Source organism: Solea senegalensis, linkage group LG10, assembly GCF_019176455.1.
Source record: "Solea senegalensis isolate Sse05_10M linkage group LG10, IFAPA_SoseM_1, whole genome shotgun sequence".
NCBI classification, from domain to species: Eukaryota; Metazoa; Chordata; class Actinopteri; order Pleuronectiformes; family Soleidae; genus Solea; species Solea senegalensis.
In genome coordinates, this window is record NC_058030.1 from 7,221,036 (window position 1) to 7,241,072 (window position 20,037).

At 41.8% G+C, this 20,037-nt stretch overlaps 4 protein-coding genes across 7 annotated transcripts in view; 3 read left to right on the forward strand and 1 right to left on the reverse strand.

Annotated features, from left to right (window-relative positions):
- The window catches only part of LOC122776381 (receptor-type tyrosine-protein phosphatase zeta-like), a 940,026-nt gene that overhangs the window by 403,131 nt on the left and 516,858 nt on the right, over window positions 1–20,037 (forward strand). The window lies entirely within an intron of this gene.
- Window positions 224–8,893, reverse strand: ptbp3 (polypyrimidine tract binding protein 3). The gene is made up of 14 exons (XM_044036931.1): window positions 8,777–8,893; window positions 7,291–7,354; window positions 7,017–7,183; window positions 5,693–5,836; window positions 5,425–5,586; window positions 5,209–5,319; window positions 4,979–5,132; window positions 4,832–4,891; window positions 3,458–3,570; window positions 3,325–3,358; window positions 3,084–3,176; window positions 2,784–3,006; window positions 2,605–2,682; window positions 224–2,106 (listed from the first exon to the last, which is right to left on the reverse strand). Exons 2-14 carry the CDS (start codon window positions 7,313–7,315, stop codon window positions 1,974–1,976), a joined length of 1,497 nt encoding a protein of 498 aa, XP_043892866.1. The 5' UTR covers window positions 7,316–7,354; window positions 8,777–8,893; the 3' UTR covers window positions 224–1,973.
- On the forward strand, window positions 10,931–15,478 carry hsdl2 (hydroxysteroid dehydrogenase like 2). Its single transcript, XM_044036941.1, has 11 exons — window positions 10,931–11,050; window positions 11,899–12,062; window positions 12,196–12,294; window positions 12,389–12,503; window positions 12,952–13,055; window positions 13,136–13,234; window positions 13,317–13,511; window positions 13,590–13,661; window positions 13,749–13,895; window positions 13,981–14,109; window positions 14,205–15,478. The coding sequence occupies exons 1-11, from the start codon at window positions 11,034–11,036 to the stop codon at window positions 14,318–14,320; spliced, it is 1,257 nt and encodes a 418-aa protein (XP_043892876.1). The 5' UTR covers window positions 10,931–11,033; the 3' UTR covers window positions 14,321–15,478.
- On the forward strand, window positions 15,976–19,781 carry LOC122776428 (calcyphosin-like protein). Its single transcript, XM_044036965.1, has 6 exons — window positions 15,976–16,038; window positions 16,221–16,290; window positions 17,672–17,820; window positions 18,566–18,743; window positions 18,822–19,031; window positions 19,609–19,781. Exons 3-6 carry the CDS (start codon window positions 17,684–17,686, stop codon window positions 19,708–19,710), a joined length of 627 nt encoding a protein of 208 aa, XP_043892900.1. The 5' UTR covers window positions 15,976–16,038; window positions 16,221–16,290; window positions 17,672–17,683; the 3' UTR covers window positions 19,711–19,781.

Genomic DNA, 20,037 nt, shown 5'->3' on the forward strand with positions numbered 1-20,037 from the left:
CGAGATAGAAAAACATGTTTCTAAATTTAATATCATCCCATGCCTGGTAACATGAAACATGTTGCTTCTGTTTCTCCGTTTCTCGTTAAAAAAAGGTTGTGTTTGTGTGTCTTTTTCCTCTTTGTAAACGAGCTTCCTTTGGTTTTCATGGACACATGGCGCGATAGAGAACTGTAAATAATAACAAAAAAGGGGGTGTGGTGGAGTGGGCGTGGTCACATGATAATTTACATTAGTGTTTAATTCAGTAAAAAAGAAAATCCCACATGTAGAGAATATGTCACAGTTCTGATAAACAAAAACATGTTGCCTTCAAGAGAATCAAAATTTGCAATGTAAAAAATAAAAAGTGTGATCATATAATAGTAACTTGTTTGGAAAGCCATTTAAACAGGAAGTGATGTCATCATATGGAAATAAGTTGGTCCAATTGAAAGGCAAATAAACTTTGGTTTACGCCCCCAATTTTTTTTCTTTTTTTAAAGATTCAATGATCCGAAATTTTCTAAACTGTTCTATCTTCACAAGAATTTATGTAACATGAAGCGGAGTACATACAAAAAACAAAAAAAACTTTAAACTACAAACATACGCCTACTTCTGGAGGAAGGTAAAGTCAGAAGGCAAAGTGGGCGTCGGCAGCTTCCTGTTCGTTCTGGCTTGTTTCCTGTTTTTTTAACCGCAGCGATGACGGGATATAAAAAGAGCTGAATTTGACTTAAATTACTTTTAATAGAAAAAAAAATCGGGATGGACATTTGAGAATCAACCAGTCACAGCTCAGAGTGACACACCCACACATATAGATACATACGCACACACACACACATATGCTGTATATATATATATATATTATATATATCTAAACACACACGCAGGTACGACAGGTGGGCGGTACAACAAAGCTTTACCTATACAAACATTCATGATTAAAAACCCCAATAATATAAACCGACAATAGCAAGTCCGATCAACACATAAACTAAAACCTAAACGTAAACCCAGCGGAATAATTGAGAGAAATAAGGCACAGAAGAAGTTTTGAGGTTGCACCAAACAAACAAACAAAATCGTCATCAAAGAACGCACAAGCAAACGGCGCGCGCTGACGACAACGTTGGAATTAAAACCGTAAACGATTTTGAATGAGAAAACTAAAAAGAGAAAGTTACATTGGAAACTAAGCTAAATAAATAAGTTCCGTTACTACGGCAGCAAGTTTTTGTTTACCACGCTAAATAAACAAATAAAACCATATTTACTGTTGTGGGGCTTTTACTTTGACATTTCTTTTTTTTTTATATATATTTAAAAAAACGCTTCCTGATTTATTAATTTTTTTATTCCCTGCACCACATCAACCCCACTACCCAAAATTCATTGCTGCTCGGTTTACTCAGGAATGTGCTCTGTAACCGCTGTAACCACGGCGACGACCCCTGGTGACGTCATGCGTCACCATGATGTCAGAGTGTTTGTAGGCACAGATCGTTGGAGTGTTGGAGCTCAACCACTGGTCCAAATGTTCTGACAATGGACCAATCAGAATCCCTACAGTCTGATTGGTCCGTCAGCTCCAAAGGTCAGATAACAGGGTCGAGGGTAAAAGGTCAGTCAATCACAGGGCCAGCGAAGTTCAGCACTGATGCTAACCAGCTATCAGACCATTAGCTGTGATGTTACTTAGCTTTTAGCGTGTTACCTTTAGCCTTTTAGCCTGCACACTACTTAGTGTTTATATTTTTAAGTGTTTATATATTTAAAAAAAAAAGAAGAAAAGATTTACCTCCGAGGTTCATTTGCAAAGAAACATAAGAAAAGTCGACCTCAAACTCAGAACGTGGTTTAGCGTTCGTCAATGTTAATTATCGGAATCCATGTCAAATCATGACGACACAGACAAATGACCTTGTATGTAGCTACAGGCTAACTGATGTGCAGGTAACAGGCTAAAAGCTGAAAGTGGTCAAAGGTCAGATGGTGGACTTGGAGAAGGAGACGCGGAGGTGCTGGTTGTGGTCCAGCTGGTGGTCATGCAGAACTATCAGCGCTTCGATGGCTTCCTCCACCGACGCAAGCTGCATCAGCGCCATCTTCCTGTCTTTCCTGTGACATCACAGGAAGTGACACGATCAGACACGTCGCTCCATTTTACTGGCATCAATTCTAATGCATTGCTTAATATTCTGTTTTTACGAGATTTTTTTCCCCCAGGTCTGTAACATCTCTCATAAAAACAGACCCTAAAGAAATCTCGTAAAAATGGACCTCAGAAAAAAAATTGTGAAAACAGACTCAAAAAAAATCTTGTAAAAACAGAACCCGGAAAAAATCTCGTAAAACAGACCCGAAAAAAATCTCATAAAACGGACCCCAAAAAAAAATCTTGTAAAAACAGAACCCGGAAAAAAATCTCGTAAAAACAGACCCGAAAAATCTTGTAAAACCCGAAAAAAATCTCAAAACAGACCCCAAAAATCTCAAAAACAGACAAAAATCTCAAAACAGAAAAAATCTAAAACAGAACCCGAAAAAATTCGTAAAAACAGACCCCGAAAAAAAATCTCATAAAAACAAACCCCGAAAAAAAAAACTGTGACTTACTGGAAAAACTTGAAGGCTTTGACGGTGAATCCACTGGAGGAAAATAAATCCTTCAACGCTTCCTCACTCACTGAGGAGCTAGGAGACAAGGAGACAAAGTGACAAGGAATCAAAAACACGCTCATTCTCAAAAACCACCTTAGCCTCTCATAACGGGTCCTAATTGTTGTCGTACGTACGGGATGTTAGAGAGATGCAACGTCGCAGATGGGGGAAAGATGTTGTTAAAGTTCTTGGATCCGGGTTTTTTGAAGCGGTGGAGGGCGGAGCCTGAGAAGTCCCGAGTTAGCGACTGCTCCTCTTGCCCTGCGCCGCCGCGAGGCAGCTGAACCACCGGGTGCTTGGACAACGTCACCCGGATCACGTTACCATGGAGACGCTGGCCGTTCAGGTGACTCATCGCTGTCGAGACAATATTTATTTATTAATCAACCATTTTAAAACAGTATTAAAGGACAATAACAATAATGAGTAAAGACCTAGCTGAGCCTGAGTGGCGTCACTCATCTGGACGAGAGCGTTTTCTTTTTTATTGAAGAGAATCTTCACTCTCTGAACGTCCCCGTAAACACCTGAAAACACACAAAAAATAGTGGAACATCCTTCATTTCCTGTTCAACTTGAGAGTTTTCAACTTTGACTTCAGGTTTTAATGCTCAGAATTTTGTTCAACTCTATCTTCAATGTTTGTGTGTGTTTGTTTATCAGCTGTTTCCTCACCAAACAGGATGAAGAGGCAGTGTGGAGAGACGCTCTGCGGAAACAAACAAGACATTTAAAAAAAAACGTTAGCCGTGCGTGAGTGCTGCGCTCTCGATCGCTTCAGCCACTGAGTGACAGTGTGACCTCTGACCTCTGGGTTCAGGTTAGACACCAGCAGCACTGAGTGGACAGCAGGGGGCGCCATCTGCAGCGACATACGAGGGGGAGACACCAACGAGCCGGGAACAGCCGCCATTGACAGACCTGAGGGATCATGCAGAACTTTATTAACATCAGTGTGGACAGGGAGATTAAGCCACGCCCCAGTGTGAGTAAAGCCGTGTTTCAATCGAGTGGAAGGGTTCAGTTTGGAACAGAACAGTATGTGGTTTATTTTGCATTTCCATTAGGAATAGTACCAAAACAAACACCCCCAACCAGTATACAGTCAGGGTAAGTAAAGCTGCTTTAATCAGGTGAAACGCAAGCCTGACGCAGGGCTAAATCATTCCAAACCATACCATACTGTACCACACTGAACCGTACCATGATGGAAACACAGCATAAGATGCACCCAAGCTAGATTAGGCACTACCCTTGTTTATGAGGTCTCGCCCAGGGAGATTAAGTCCCTGTGCAAGATAAGTGTTGCGGTGTGTTTTGCCCTGATCTGGCTTGTGTCTCCAGCATGGAATGTGTGAGCCAGCCATAATAAGAGCGTGACGCAATACGAGTGCAGCTCGCCAACAAATTCCACTAAGAGGAAGAAAGTGACGCAGTTAACACAGGGTAACAACGGAGGACATCCGGCGATCTGTGTGGTTTCTTCCTCGGCATGATTTATCCCATGAGAAGTGAGGATTCTCTGACGTCAAGTCAAAAGACTGAGTGTCTTGGTAAAGACCACTGGGCTTGGTACCAGGGTTATAATAGTTTTAGTATAGTTTTAATTTGTTTTATAGAGCAGGTTTGCTAGTTTTATTTGTAAATGCTTAGTTGTAGTTTAGTTTTTCTTAGTTTTATTTTTTGTAATATTGAGTATTTGCGACATGCAAAAAAGGTCATATTAATTATTGTGTCATAAAAACCCAACAAAAGACGCCATTAGGACAGATGAACAACCATCCCTGAAGACCTAAGACACACATGAACATCACATAAATAATAACAAATAACCTTCATGAGACACATCACATTGTCAGGGAGCTCAATCTTGAGCACAATTTTAAAAACCCAATAAAAGACGAGAGGTTTGATTCACTTTGATGAACCAACTCAAATTAACTACATAACAAATATTATGTTTAACTTGCATTTCGCTAACTCTAATAACCTCACTTAGTACCCCAACAGGGACTGTGATGGCACAGATCGGTCATTCTGGTAACCATGACATGACGTACCGAACTGAACCACTGGAAATGGGACAGAAAACCCACTAAAGTTAGATTAGGCCCCGCCCAAGTGTTATTAACAATAATAATAACAACAATAATAATAATAATAATTCATAATACAGATTTACCTGTGTGCTGGTGGAAGGTGGGCGGGAACGCTGCCGCTCCATAAGGAGGGAGAGCTACACCTGCACACAGACACAAACACCTTTATTTTAAAAACTGCCATAGTGCGTCTGTATTTAGCGTTGTGCAGCACGGTCAGCTGGTCTCACCGAAGGCGGCGGGCTCCAGCTCGCCGGTGGGGAGGTCTCCTCTGGTGAAGTCGCGGCTCTTGTCGTTGTTGTACTTGACGTTGAGCATGCTCAGTTTGGAGAAGTCGATCCTCAGCGTGCAGCAGCTGTTGTAGATGTTCTGACCGTCCAGTGCCTGAAAGACAGGAAATCACATCTTATTGGTCCACAGCTGACGTTCAAACGCGCATGTGTGTGTGTTTGTGACTCACAGCCTTGGCGTGCTGAGCGTGCACGGCGTCACTGAACTGCAGCAGAGCCTGGAACTGGTTGTTTCTGGTGAAGGTGATGATCTTCAGCACGGTGCCATATTTACTGAAGATCTATCAACGACAACAACAACAGACACGTGACTGTAACACAAACAACAACAAAATCTGAAAATATGTCAATGAAAAACTGCAACAAGACGCCAAAAACAAACGGACCTGCTGCAGAACCTCCAGCGTGACCGGGTAAAATAAATTCTCAACGATGATCCTCAGGACGGGACTCTGACCTGGGATTAAGCCCCGCCCATTCCCTCCTGACGCCATGCTCCCAGAATGCACTGCTGCTGCACTGATTGCCTGCAGAGCCGCCTGAGCTCTCTGTCAACAGACAAACAAATCAAACGTGACCGCCATGACTGTTTTTTTTTTTTTAAGAAACTGCATTTGTATTGAAGTGGGCGTGGCCTGAGACTCTGCTCCTCACCTGATTGGCCAGATTATCAGTCTTGAGCTCGCGGTGGTTGGAGTACTGAATGAAGACTGGCTGGTTCCTGACAGTGGGCGTGGCCGACGTGTAGTAGTTCACCATAGTAACAGCCGCTTCCTCAGAGGCCATCTCTAAAAACGCCTAGAAAACAAAAAATCTTATCATGACTCCGCACTTTAAGAACACTGTGAGGAAAACTGCATTGACTCAAGTAGCAACAAATTAACCAACATATATTTAACTAGTGTCATTTAGAATTGTTAAACGGTTAATTTTCTAAAATTACACCTCATTGTATGCATGTTATTTAAAACAAATACACTGTAAATCTTAACTCAAAGGTTGGGAAAACTTTGTTTGGGGGTTCTAAAAAAATCTCCTGTGGCCCATCTGAGGGTCCCGAACCAGCCTTTGGGAATCACTGTTACAAATCAATGATTCTCAACCTTGGCCTAAGAATCCACGTCTGTGTGCTTGTCCGACAAAGACAAATTGTTTTGTGAAATTTGCTTTATGCAAAAACTCTTAAGCGCCTACTGTGTGATGCAGCCAGCAAGTGTGCTGTGACAAGCTGGAACGACAAGGTTTGTCAAAAATGGCATTTAGCTCAAGACAAAGACGAACTAGAACCGGCGTTGTTGCAGATTTTTTGTCTTTTTGTGTGTGTGCAGAGCTAACGTGAGAGAACCTGATCAAAAACACATTATCATTTCAATGATAATTGTGCTTCTGTGATCAGCTGTTCTGGCCGCACACCAGAGAGAGAAAACGTGTAGTAAACACCATAAATAGTCAAATAAAACCAGCGAAACACATCATCATAACAAAGGATAGCTTATCAACGCATGAAAGAGCATGATTACCCTCTCTCTGTGTGTATATCATTCTATTTTTCACCTCTTTTGGACCTTTTTCTGTCATAAATACTGACCTTGTCAGGACCAGTAGCCCTCGTGGAGACCAAAACCTGGTCCTAAATGAGGCAGAACCTCATTTCTGATGAACATGTTAAAAGTTTAAGAATTTGTGATGAGAACGTTAATGTTAATATGTAGTGGTTTATTCTGTCTATATTCTATCGCCTCAGTGACACACACTGTGTTTAAAGGAAGGTTATGGCCCATGTTTTCATCGTGACATGAAATGAAGTGGTGCATTTGGACCATGGACCGCCAGTTTGACACCTCTGGTTTAGTCAGTGCGGTGTCCTATGAAGAATAGTTCAACCTGTGTGTGTGTTGGAGGGGCCCAGGAAGGTTGAGAACCACTGTTTTAAACAAAAAAAAAAAACAAAAACAGTGTCAAATGTCTCATCTCACACCTGGTTTTTGGTCTTCAACGTGATCAGTTTAGTGACTCGGCCAAAGGGAAGTGCCAGAGCGAGCACTTCCTGTTCAGAGACGTCGAGGGGAAGCTGACGCAGGTGAAGGACCCGGGACGGGATGCACTGAGCACGCTCAGAAACACACAGCCTATCAGTGCCATCCACTGTGAACAGACACAAACACGTGGGTGAATGAAGTGTTTTTGAACATGTCACATGACATCACTTGTGAGAGTCAGGTGAGAGGGAGAGAGTGGGAGGGGCGTCTCACCTGTGGACAGGTTGACGGTGCTCATGTTCGCAGAGCGGCTAAGAGACAAGGTAAACGCTGGCACCTGCAGACACGAGCCGACAAGAGGAGGGGACTTTCATTTAGATAACATTCAATTCACTACGGAGGCGTATTACATTCACCTACAATGATTTTTTGAAAGGCTCTGTTTTCACAAGGGTTTTTTTCAGGTCTGTTTCAACACATGCAACGAAAGCTGGTTGCATTACACTTCCGTAGATGAAGAAGCTCCAGGAGATCATGTCTGACCATTGCAAACTCCAGCAGATCCCAGCGTACTTTCCGTCAACTGCCACCTTAAAGGCAGGAGAATCTCCCAATGTCTCATACCCAAAGCAAAGTAAAACTGGATTAAACTGAACAACTGGGACATATTTGCTTTCAGCGATTGAGACAGGAAGCTTCTCCGCTATCTCATTCAGTCAGAAAAACCACAAAAAAATCTTGTTAATACAGACCACGGAAAAAGAATCTCATAAAAACTGACCCTGAAAAAAAAATCTCATAAAAAACAGACCCCAAAAAAATCTCACAAAAACAGACCCTGAAATTTGTTTTCCATAAAAACAGACGCCTAACAAAAATTCGTAAAAACAGACCCCGAACAAAAATTCGTAAAAACAGACCCCGAACAAAAATTCGTAAAAACAGACCCCGCACAAAAACTTGTAAAAACAGACCCCCCCATGCACACAAAAATCTTGGAAAAACAAACCCTAGAAAGGAAAATCTTATAAAAACAGACCCCGAAAAAATCCTTATAACAGAGCCTTTTAAAAATTATTAAAATTACTTTTATAAATTGCACAAGAAATAGGATATAAATAAACTTAAAAGTTAAGTCGATATGACTTAACTGCATCAATAAAAGCTATTAAACATTACTTATTATACTTTATATTTACTCATAAAGTCGATTGTTGTTGGGGTTTTTTATCAATGCTCTCTGCTCTTTAAAATGGTCAAATACATCAAATATATAATGAATGAATGACAGAATGTTCTGGTTTTGTTTCACAGATGGATGAATGGATGAACACGTCGATCAATGACGAACACAATCGATCGTTCTCGGTGAACGAACACGTTTTTTCTGATCATCGAGTTGAGGTGACGAGTCACATTAAAAACGAAAACACCACCGTGTTCTGCACGAGAACGCGTACTTGTCGCGAGATTTCCGACGATCACTCCCCACCTCTACACCGTCCCCGTTGGCTCGCGACACCAAAACAAACGCAGAAAACCCGAACCGGGGGCTACCGACGACGGGCGACAAACGGGACGGGTGCGATTCGGTGGCGAGAAAAGGTATCGGTAAACAAGTAAACAACAACACCGAGGCGCGAGGGCGGACGAGAGGGGCTCGCGCAGGTGCGGTCCAATCACCAAGGAAACGCGGGGAAGGAAGGAAGACAAACAGGCGGGACGTGCGGGGAAGGTTCGGGAGGTTTCCCGCGCTCACCCGTCCATGGTCCGCGAGGAGGAAGAAGAGGGAGAGGAGGAGGAAGAGTTGTTTTGGTCCGCGAGCGTCCCGCTCCGCAGCCAGACAGTGCAGAACAACGAGCTCACTTCCCGTTTGCTGACGTCACGAAAGAACATGGCGGCTGGCGGACACACCTCAGATCAGAGCGATCGATGCTAATCGATAAATCAGATCGAAACGTCTCAAGTATTCGCCAGTGTTTGCAGCAGAACTGTGACGTCACGAATTATTTACCTTGTTTTTAAATCCCCAGACTAAAACAAACAACAGAACAATTCACTGAAGGAAAATGATCTACAGTTAAAGGAAATTAATCCACTGACTAACTGAAACTGTTCAAAATAATCCATTGACTAATTTATACAGTTAAAATAATCTATTGACTAATTGAGACTGTTAAATAATCCACTGACTAACTGATACTGTTAAAAAAAACAACTACTGACTAACTGCACTGTTAAAACAATCGACTAACTGATACTGTTGAGGTGAGGTAATCCACTGATTTACTGATACTGTTAAAATAATCTAATTGATACTGTTGAGGTGAGGTAATCCACTGACTAACTGATACAGCTAAAATAATCCACTGACTAAATGATACGGTTAAAATAATCCACTGACTAATTGATACTTGAAATTAGGTAATCCTGATTAACTGACTAACTGGTACTGTCAGAGAAATGTACTACTTTATTGATATTGTTCAAGTAGAATAATAAACTAATAGATACTGTCAAAGTAATCTACTGACTAACTAATACTATTAAATAATCGACAGACTAACTGACACTGTTAAAGTAAATTTAATACAAAAATACAGATGTACAGTTTCAGTATCAGTGTACTTCATATTATTAAAATAAAGTAACTAATACCACAAATCCTTTATATTAGAAATAAATGACTTTATATTAAAAAGTAGTTTGACATCATTATTGCAGTATTATATGTCAGTACTTGTTAAACCCCCGTTCAGATGTGGTGTTAACATCCGTCTTGAGTAATCTGATCACATGTGAACAGCACTAAATTCAGGTTTGAACATCAGATCAAATTACCAAAAAAAACACCTGCTGAGTTGGTTTGAGGACGTTTGACGACATTCCTGCGCTACATGACTGCAGTTTGTCCTCAGGACATGTTAGAGAACGTCTCCTCAGGAAAGACGTCCTCTGACCCCGGTATTTTTACACTTTTACATCATCCATACGTCGATGTATTACCAAAGTATATCTATTTTCTATTTTATTAAAATGTAATTTCATGTCACAAATGTGTAAGTGGTGCTTTAATATATTTAAGTTAATCTCCACCCTACCTTTTATAAGTCTGAGTTCAAGGATCATTTTAGATAAAAGCCATAACTTCTGCTCTGCTCTTCTATGGGGATTTAACAGCAGCTTGGATCCATGGTGTTGCATTACTGCCATCTGCTGTAGTTGTTCAACAGGTCCAACAGCAATTTCTTTCTTTCTTTCATTCTTTTCAGAATAATGTCAGTATTAGTTCTGTGAAAAATGCAAATTTCCTTCCAAGGTGTTCACACCAGTAAACACGGGTTTCACCTCGCAACCTTCACATCCTGAACCAAAAACACCACTCTCACCACATATCTGAAATATCTCACAGCAGACACTAATAATAATAATAACATTACTACTAATAATAATGTGTGCCTTTGACTCATCAGAAGCACAAAATATATAAAACACCCAACAGATTCAGATTCAATAGACTTCACAAAGAAAAACAAAGTAATTTAAAAACAGATTTATGAACGTATGAATATGTAAATACCAAACACTTGGATATTCCAACCGTTTGAAACGAGACTTTTATTTTGTTAAGATCGCTGTGGACCGGAACTAGCATGCAGCTAGTTGTAACTTCTGCTTGCTTCGAGCATCTTTGGTGTCGTAATCATCTTCATCGTTTTTCCCTTCAAATCAGTATTCAAAATTGAAAAGAAATATCAGCTCGGTCGTTAAGATTAAGGCAGGCAGTTTTACGGTTGATGCCCAGTGGAGCTGGTCTGTGTGTGAAAGACTGTAGAGTGATGCAAACCCTCCCACCTGTAGAGGGCAGCAATGTACCTTTCTGTGTACAGTCTACCGGAAATTGTGTTACGTTGTTATTAGAAGAAGATCTTTCAGTGGGTGAAAGGTGAAGAAGACGAGGCTGTTATAAGTCCAGGACACGGTCACCGAGCAGAACTTTGGAAGCTTGAGAGAATATGTTGCAGAACACAGGGTGAGTCTACGAGAAGTAGAGCCTCCGCGTTTAAAACCTTGATGCAGTTCGGTTCTGGTTGGTTTTAGTTGCAGTTTCAATAATTCGACTGCAAAACTCTCTTGTAGCAGGAGCCGATCTGAGCTTTGAGTCAGAATCCTGCCAGAACCGGACCAAGTTAAAAAAAAATATTTATGGAGTGTGGTTAACTGAGGGTCAATTGACCGTTGGTTTAAAATGTTTTGTTTGGTTTGCCTTGAGGACGTTTTCCACTGTCATCCCTGCTTCCTACAGTCATTCTACTGCCTTTATTGTCAAAAATGCGCAACTGACTGACAACACACATTTATTAGCATCTTGAGGGCAAATTCACCCTTCCTGAGAGAAAAAATTATCAAGATTTTTCCCTCTTTTCCTCTTATTCAGAATAATCAAAAACAGATTTCAGTTATATCATATATACATATATCAATAGTACTTCGTTCAACTCCATTGACTCCAGTTAAAGCTGCAATGCAGAACTTCCATGGGTTGTGGGTATTGTTCCTGTTGCCTCCTTCTGTCTTAGTGCTGGGTCATATTTTGCACGTCCATGTCCGCTGGTGGTCACACACGTACAGCTTGGCACTGTAAGAATACAAGGACGTACAGTTACAGGTGCAAGATTTACTCACACAGCAAGTATGACCCGGGCACTAACATAAAACAAACTAGAGAGCGCTCGCGACCTTGTGTACATAACCCAACAACAGTCGTAACACCACAGCTGAAGTTTAAACAACACAGTTTCATGAAGAAAAAATGAAAATCATATGCATTTTTTTACTATGTAAATAAATTCAGCTGATTTACTTCTCGGTGTGTTTTAGGAAGTTAGCTGGCCTCACGCTCTTCATCACTGGAGCGAGTCGAGGCATCGGTAAGGCCATCGCGCTAAAAGCTGCCCGAGATGGAGCCAACATCGTTATTGCCGCCAAGACCGCCGAGCCCCACCCGAAACTACCAGGAACCATCTACACGGCCGCTCAGGAGGGTGAGGAGCTAACGTTTCCTATTGTTTAAAAATATGAGTCAAATGATTAATGTCAGAATCATATAGGGTGTTTATCTCCTGCCCCAAGGTCAATTTCGGTGTCAGAGGTAACTTTGTGCGTTGTGCGTTGCAGTGGAGGCAGCGGGGGGGAAAGCGTTGCCCTGTGTGGTCGACATCCGTAATGAGCAGCAACTGGAAGAAGCTGTTCAGAAAGCTGTGGAAAAGTTCGGAGGTAGGGGACACTGTGTAACCGTCTCCTGTGTGACATCATGACATGACATGGTGCCTGCAGTGACATCATCACAGTGCCTGTGTTTGATTGGCAGGTATTGACATCCTGGTGAATAACGCAAGTGCCATCAGTCTGACGGGGACGTTAGAGACGCCAATGAAGAAGGTGGATCTCATGCTGGGAATCAACCTGAGGGGGACGTACTTGACGTATGTTGTACAAATACAATGTAACATGTTTTTCCACTGTTCAGTTCCACTAGTGACGGGCAAAGCAGTTTTCGGTGTAACTGAATGGTTGATCGGAGCACAGACTCTGTTTGAACTGAAGTACGACTGAACAGGTTGTGATTCGTCCAGCAGACTCCTCTGTTAAATATTGAGATTTTAGAAATGTCCTTGCTTAATGTTGGTGATTAACACATGTTTTCAGGATTTTTAAGTCTTTTTAACTGATCTACAGTTCTGCGTTGTTCGGTTTCATTCTTTTGTCGGATGTCACGCTTATGACTCTTCCAGTGACGACACTCTCTGACCAAACAGTGGTCGGCAGTCTGTTGACGTCACATTTTATCAGCTCAGCTCGCGTGGAGTCGAGCTGTGCTAGAACTGTACAGTACAAAAGCGCCATCAGTTAACAAACTTCTCTGTGTTCCAGGTCTAAGATGGTCATCCCTCACCTGCTGAAGAGTCAGTGTCCTCACATCCTCAACCTGTCACCGCCACTCAACCTCAACCCCGTCTGGTTCAAGAACCACACTGGTAAATGTTATAGCACCAACTGAGCAGGTGTCCTCTCACACACCTGTGAAGTGCTGACATGCTCTGTTTTTTGTCTTCAGCATACACAATGGCTAAGTATGGCATGTCCATGTGTGTCCTGGGAATGGCCGAAGAGTTCAGAGGGCAAATTGCCGTCAATGCCTTGTGGCCGAAAACTGGTGAGTGGCTTTTTAGCGTGCTAATACTTTCCATAGACTTTGATGGTAAACTGGGATGCTGACTAGTGTTTTGTTGCCACAGCGATCCAGACAGCAGCTATGGACATGTTGGGCGGCGATGGCATCAGTAAGCAGTGTCGTACATCCGACATCATGGCCGACGCTGCTTACATCGTCCTCTCCCAACCCAAGGACTACACAGGACGCTTCCTGGTGGACGAGGACGTCCTGAAGGAGCAGGGAGTCCAAGACTTTGATCATTATGCTGTCCAACCAGGTGGGCTATGAGGCCAGGTTGAGTAGATCACGTCTCCACACTTTGTGGTGCTCATGGTCGTGTCTGATTGGTTGACAGGTCACCCCCTGCTGCCGGACTTCTTCCTGGATGAAGCACCAGAGTCTCTAGCCCAGCAGATGGAACAACATGGTATATATGGTTCTGTGGTTACTAGACACACTAGAAACACTACTGCATGATAGAGGTTATCATCTGCTTCTATTCCTTTAATGCCAGGTGCAACGCCAGCATTCAAACCACCATCGTCATCGGCCACGCCCCCCTCTGGTGGACCAATACAAAGTACATTTAATGCCATCAGAGGAGTCGTCAATGAAGATGTGGTCAAGTCCACGCAGGGCATTTATCAGTTTGACCTGTCAGGTAACCGCAGCGGTCACTTCTGTCCGTTTGACGAGATATTGTGGGCGTGTCATTAATGTGGAATATGTCGTTACGACCATATTAGGAGAACACGAGGGCGTTTGGTTTCTGGACTTGAAGAATGGCTCTGGCAGTGCGGGTGAGGGGCAGCCACCAGTCAAAGCCGATGTTGTCATGACGATGGACTCCAGCGACTTCAGCAAGATGTTTGCCGGTGAGCTGTCACCTAAGAAAACAAGTGGGGAACAAAAAGCAGCAGTTTTTGTGTTTCCACGGTAACAGCCATGTTTTGTTTTTGCTTTGTTTCAGGTAAACTGAAGCCCACGTTGGCGTTCATGTCCGGAAAACTCCGGATCAAAGGTGACATGGGGCTCGCCATGAAACTGGAAAAACTCATGGGCCGCATGAACAAGGCTCGGCTGTGAGACGGAGGCCTATGTCCACGCCTATGTCCCCTCAGGCCCCGCCCCTCAGTGTTTGTCGCTGTTCTCAGGGGTCTCAAACTCATGGCTCACGGACCACATGCAGCCCCCCGATAATAGCAAGTTATAATGAAAACCTGAAATAATGTGCGTTGCTTATACAGAGACAAAGTCAGACACAGTCTTTGACCCGTTGGAGCTGTTACACCTGACAAAACTTCACCTCCTACCTCTATAGCTCTTATTTTTGAATGTGGAAGTAACTAAGTAACTAACTGAAATCTGTAAAAGGACTGGGTTTGTTTTCCTGACAACACACACAATGTCATGTCAGTTCCACATCAGTGTAATATCATAGGCCTCATATAACTTATGAGGATATTTTTAATTTTGTTGTGGACAGTTGAATTATTGAATGAAATAATGAAGGAATAAAAGTCAGCAACCTGGATTTAATTACACCACACGAACAACACATATTTACCTGTGGCTGCTGGAGTCAGACTGGATGTTTGACTGCCGTTTCAAAGCATAGGCGTGTCTGGTACTGAACGATCTCCTGAAGGTTTATGAACCTTGCATCCATCCATATTCTGACTAGTGTTTTGTTGCCACAGCGATCCAGACAGCAGCTATGGACATGTTGGGCCGCGATGGCATCAGTAAGCAGTGTCGTACATCCGACATCATGGCCGACGCTGCTTACATCGTTTACTAGAAGCGATATGATCAAAGTCGTCGTCACATCCGCTGTCAGTAAAGCAACGGAACTGCTGACAGGAAATGCCAAACCGTTATGTTGTGTTCTGCCAAAAATAAGGATTATAACTCAGCTAAAGGTGCAGTTTGGGGTAAATGAAATAAAAATCTAAACCCATGATACACGTAATCATGAAGAGATAGACTATAATAACAGTTGTTCCAAAATGTTTGATTTATTTTCACATGACTGGCCCCTCCTTCCTGACCAGACTGTCCAGGCCCACAGGTCACATGAGTTTGAGACCCTTGCTGTACATGTTGCCTTAACAACTGTAAATTTAATAAATATAAGCTGCTGAAGATAACCGTGTTATAACTCATGACACCACAACGGCCGTGATGTTGTTTAGTTGTTTTTTTTAATGACATCTATTAATAAAACACGTGATGACACAGTGACTGAATTTGTCTCTATGATTAAGCCTGATATGATTGGCACATCAATCAAACATTAGTTTTATAATATATATATATATATATATATATATATATATATATATATATAGATATAGATATGTGTATGTATATATATATATATATGTATACACACATATAATATCCTGCTGTTTTATCTTACAATCAATTTTGTTTAAACCAAAAATATTGAATGTGTTCAAGAAACTTATAAATCATAAATGCTGGAGTGCTTTTACTTTGAAAAGTGAACAGGATGTATTGTGTTTGTGACATGTGTGACAGATTAAGATGCTGAAACCAAGGTTTGAGACTTAAATTGCTCTTTAAAACTGTTGTTTTCTAACTTAAAGATGTCAACGAGGATGATGGATCGCAATTCTTCATTAGTCAGATCGCATCAATAAAATCAACTTCCTGTCAGACGCCGTAAAAGAAATAACCGGATGTTGCAGCGGGCGAACAGCCAATCAGAGCAGCGATTGCGGGTCTCCATAGTAACCGTGGATAGTTTGGGGAAGGGCAGCTGTTTGTTTCGCAGTTCGGTGAGTCTGAGAGTTTGTTTATTTATTTGTTTTATATTTGTAAACACGTGAAGATGAAACGTGCTCAAATTTGTATAAACATGTAATGATGTACAAGCGTGAGCGTGAGCGTGTGTACGCGTGCCGTCAAGAATTCAAATGAGTGCTTAAAATAACAATAAATGTGTCATCGCATGTCTAAGATCGTCTCAACTGTGACGTCATCACATCGTTTGGACAGTGAACTGGACAGCTTGGATCAAACTGCAGCAGGTGAGCTCAACTCAGACTCTGACACACAATAGAAAATGATGTGTTAATAACACATTAATAACAAGTTAACTCATTGGCTGCCAGCCATTTTAGGAGCAGTGATCGAATGGCAGCCAATGTAACCATTTAAAGGGATAGTTCAGTTTTTTGGGAGTGTGGTTGTGTGAGCACCGACTGCTCTTCATTCACACGGAAATGCAATGAAACAGAAACCTGAAATCTTTTTTTGTCGTTTTGAAAAAGTCTGTGAAGACCAATAACCTGCGTCTGCTTCTGTGAATAAACATTCCTCCTCGATCATACAAGTCCTCCAACGATAAACTATTATCTGGATGCTGGAATAAAACACTTAACACAAAAATGATCTTTCTGAGTTCAAATACCATGATCATTTGCAAAGTAGGAAGGATCTCATACCCTGTTTCTCAATAAAGCTTAAAACTTTAAATAACCCCTTAACCAACAATTAACCCTTCATATGATTTGGATTTATTCTTTGGTTTATTCTGGGATGTTTTACAGTATGAGCGAGTATGAATAAACAAAACACTTGAATGAACACGCAGTCTTTTCTCAACTTTTATTACTGTCGTGCTCTTGAGAGGTTGCAGATGTCACTGTCACTGAAGTGTTGAACCTTTGAATCTTTTTCGACACAATAGTTAGGAAAACCTCAGTGCTTCATAAGGCTTCACTTGCCCTCAACTTCAAATAAGTTATCTAAAATGTGACAAATATGTTGTCTAAAATTTGACGAAAAAGTCATAATTTAGTATGTCGTCCAAAATGTGACAAAAAAGTCATATTTAGTATGTCGTCCAAAATTTGACAAAAAATCATAGGTTATTATGTCGTCCAAAATTTGACAAAAAATTCATACTTTAATATGTCGTCCAAATGTGACAAAAAAGTAATTCTCTAGTATGTAGTCCAAATGTGACAAAAAGTCATATTTAGTATATTCAAAATTTGACAAAAATCATAGGTTATTATGTCGTCCAAAATTTGACAAAAAATTCATACTTTAATATGTCGTCCAAATGTGACAAAAAAGTAATTCTCTAGTATGTCGTCCAAATGTGACAAAAAAGTCATAATTTAGTATGTCATCCAAAATGTGACAAAAAAGTAATTCTTTAGTATGTCGTCCAAAATGTGACAAAAATGTCATACTTTAGTATGTCGTCCAAAATATGACAAAAAGGTCATAGGTTAGTATGTCGTCCAAAATTTGACAAAAAAGTCATACTTTGGTATGTCGTCCAAAATGTGATAAAAAGGTTACAGGTTGGTATGTCGTCCAAAATTAGACAAAAAAGTCATAGGTTAGTATGTCGTCCAAAGACAAAAAAGACTACAACTGGAACTTCAACCTCCACAGTGTGTCTCTGAGATGGCGGGGACGTCCAGACACGACAGAGAGATGGCAGTCAAGGCCAAGCGTCAGCTGTCGGAGAGCACTGACCCATTGGAGCGGCTCAGGCTGCAGTGTCTGACCCGGGGTTCAGCTGGGATCAAAGGTCTGGGCAGGTGAGTCGACTCACTTTAGGTCAAGAGACTCATATGACTCATATATTATGTTTGTGTTTTGCAATCCAGGATGCGTTTTAATGCCAGGTCTTACACTCGTACTTAACCCTGTCCAACTGTGATCCAGTCTCTCAAGTCTTAACAGGGCTGGGGTTGTTCCTGCCTAGCAACAAGGCATTATAAAGCCGTGTTTCCACGGAGTGAAATGGTTCTGTTTGTTATAGTACGGTAAGCAGTTTTTTTGCGTCTCCATTAAGAGTAGCACAAAATAACAAGTCCACCATTTCATCATTCTTCTCCCCCTTTTCCTTGGGGTAGCAGAGAAAAATGGTATGGTACAGTGAGCTCCACCCACAACAGTCAGCTGATTGGGCGACCAAAAAAAACGTCACCCCCTTGCGATTGAAAGTCGAGGCAAACACCCGCAGTCTGTTCTCCAACAAAGCTAAAAGTCTTGTTGAGACAAACAGTCACAAACTGAGCAGAAAAAACAGAAGTGATGGATGTTGTCCATTGTTGTCCACAACATCATGCTATGATGTGACCACTGGACACAGCCCACACCCCGCCTACCAAGTAAAGGTACTGCTTTCAGTCACACGCAAGCCTGGCCCAGAGCTTTACCTTTCCAAACTACACTGTACTATATGAAACTGAGCCATAACCATGATGGAAACACAGCATAAGTGGCAGACAATCTGACATGTAGTTCTGTTTTTTTTACCAATGTCACCATGTTTGTCAGAACCTTTAAGATCATGGATGACGACAGCAGCCGCTCTCTGGACTTCAGAGAGTTCGTGAAGGGTTTAAATGACTATGGCGTCATGATGGAGAAGGAGGAGGCGGCCACGCTGTTTAACCAATTTGACCGTGACGGGAGTGGAACAATTGACTTTGACGAATTCCTCGTCACTGTCAGGGTAAATATTGTATGACGAGTCACCGCGCAGGTCACGTGTCCATTACTCCATGTAACGACCGTCTTGTGTTGCCTGCAGCCGAACATGTCCAAGGCCAGGAAGGAGGTGGTCATGCAGGCCTTTCGGAAGCTGGACAAGTCCGGCGATGGTGTGATCACCATTGAAGACCTGCAGGGCGTGTACAACGCCACGTACCACCCCAAGTTCAAGAATGGAGAGTGGACAGAGGAGCAGGTGTTCCGGACCTTTCTGGACAGCTTTGACTCGCCGTATGACAAAGACGGAAAAGTAACGTATCTAAGGGTCGGGTCAGGGAATGGTCAACAGACGGTTGGTGAAGGCCTTATGTCTCAGAGTCAGTGAACACCTTTGGCGCTTTTCCACTACACGGTCCTGGCATGGCCTGTTTTTATTGCTTTTCCATTAGCGATATTACCTGAAAATGGAAGAGTCATGAGCGAGACATCGACACAAGAATCAAACCGAATCGCCAACATTTAGCAAAGGAAATGTAAAAATCTCTAAGAAGTCACAGCAGTTTTATGCAGCCGTACTATGATGACTTGAGGAGGTGCTATAGTAATGGAAAACCAAACCAAACCTTGTTGAATCAAGCGCCACTTGTGACTGACAGTAATGTGTGTTGACGTCTGCAGGTGACCCTAGAGCAGTGTAGAAGATTTAAACTCTATTGTGATTATTAAAAATGCCTGGAAACAGTGAATGAGCTTTGTTTTAGTTAACAAAACAAATACACTATGTAGGTGGTGGTGTAGCACAGAAAGTAAGGTGAAGCTATAACCAGGATGATGATGTTGCAGGGTCATTACTTTAATAGTAAAAATGTCTTTTTTCGGAATGACAGGTGACCAAAGAGGAGTTTTTCAACTACTACTGTGGCGTAAGCGCGTCCATCGACAGCGATGCATACTTCAACCTGATGATGAGGAACGCCTGGAAGCTGTGACGCCATCACTGAGTTTAAATGCTGTTATTGTTTGTTATTGACCACTGTTCGTTTGATTAAAAATCACATTTTCTTCTCACGAGAAGTGTAATGTTTTCATGTTCTGTAGCTGATCATCTTATACTGTATAATATTCAAACAACCTCTGATTTTTGTCAGGACTACGATAGCGGTGTGTTTGCAGTTAAAAAGCTCAGATTCACAATGATTAAACTTAAATGTCATGTTTAAATGAATTATTACATTTAAACATGTAATAATTCATTACTTTCACTGTGTGTGTGTGTGTGTGTGTGTGTGATCTGATGATCATCAGATCTGAGATTG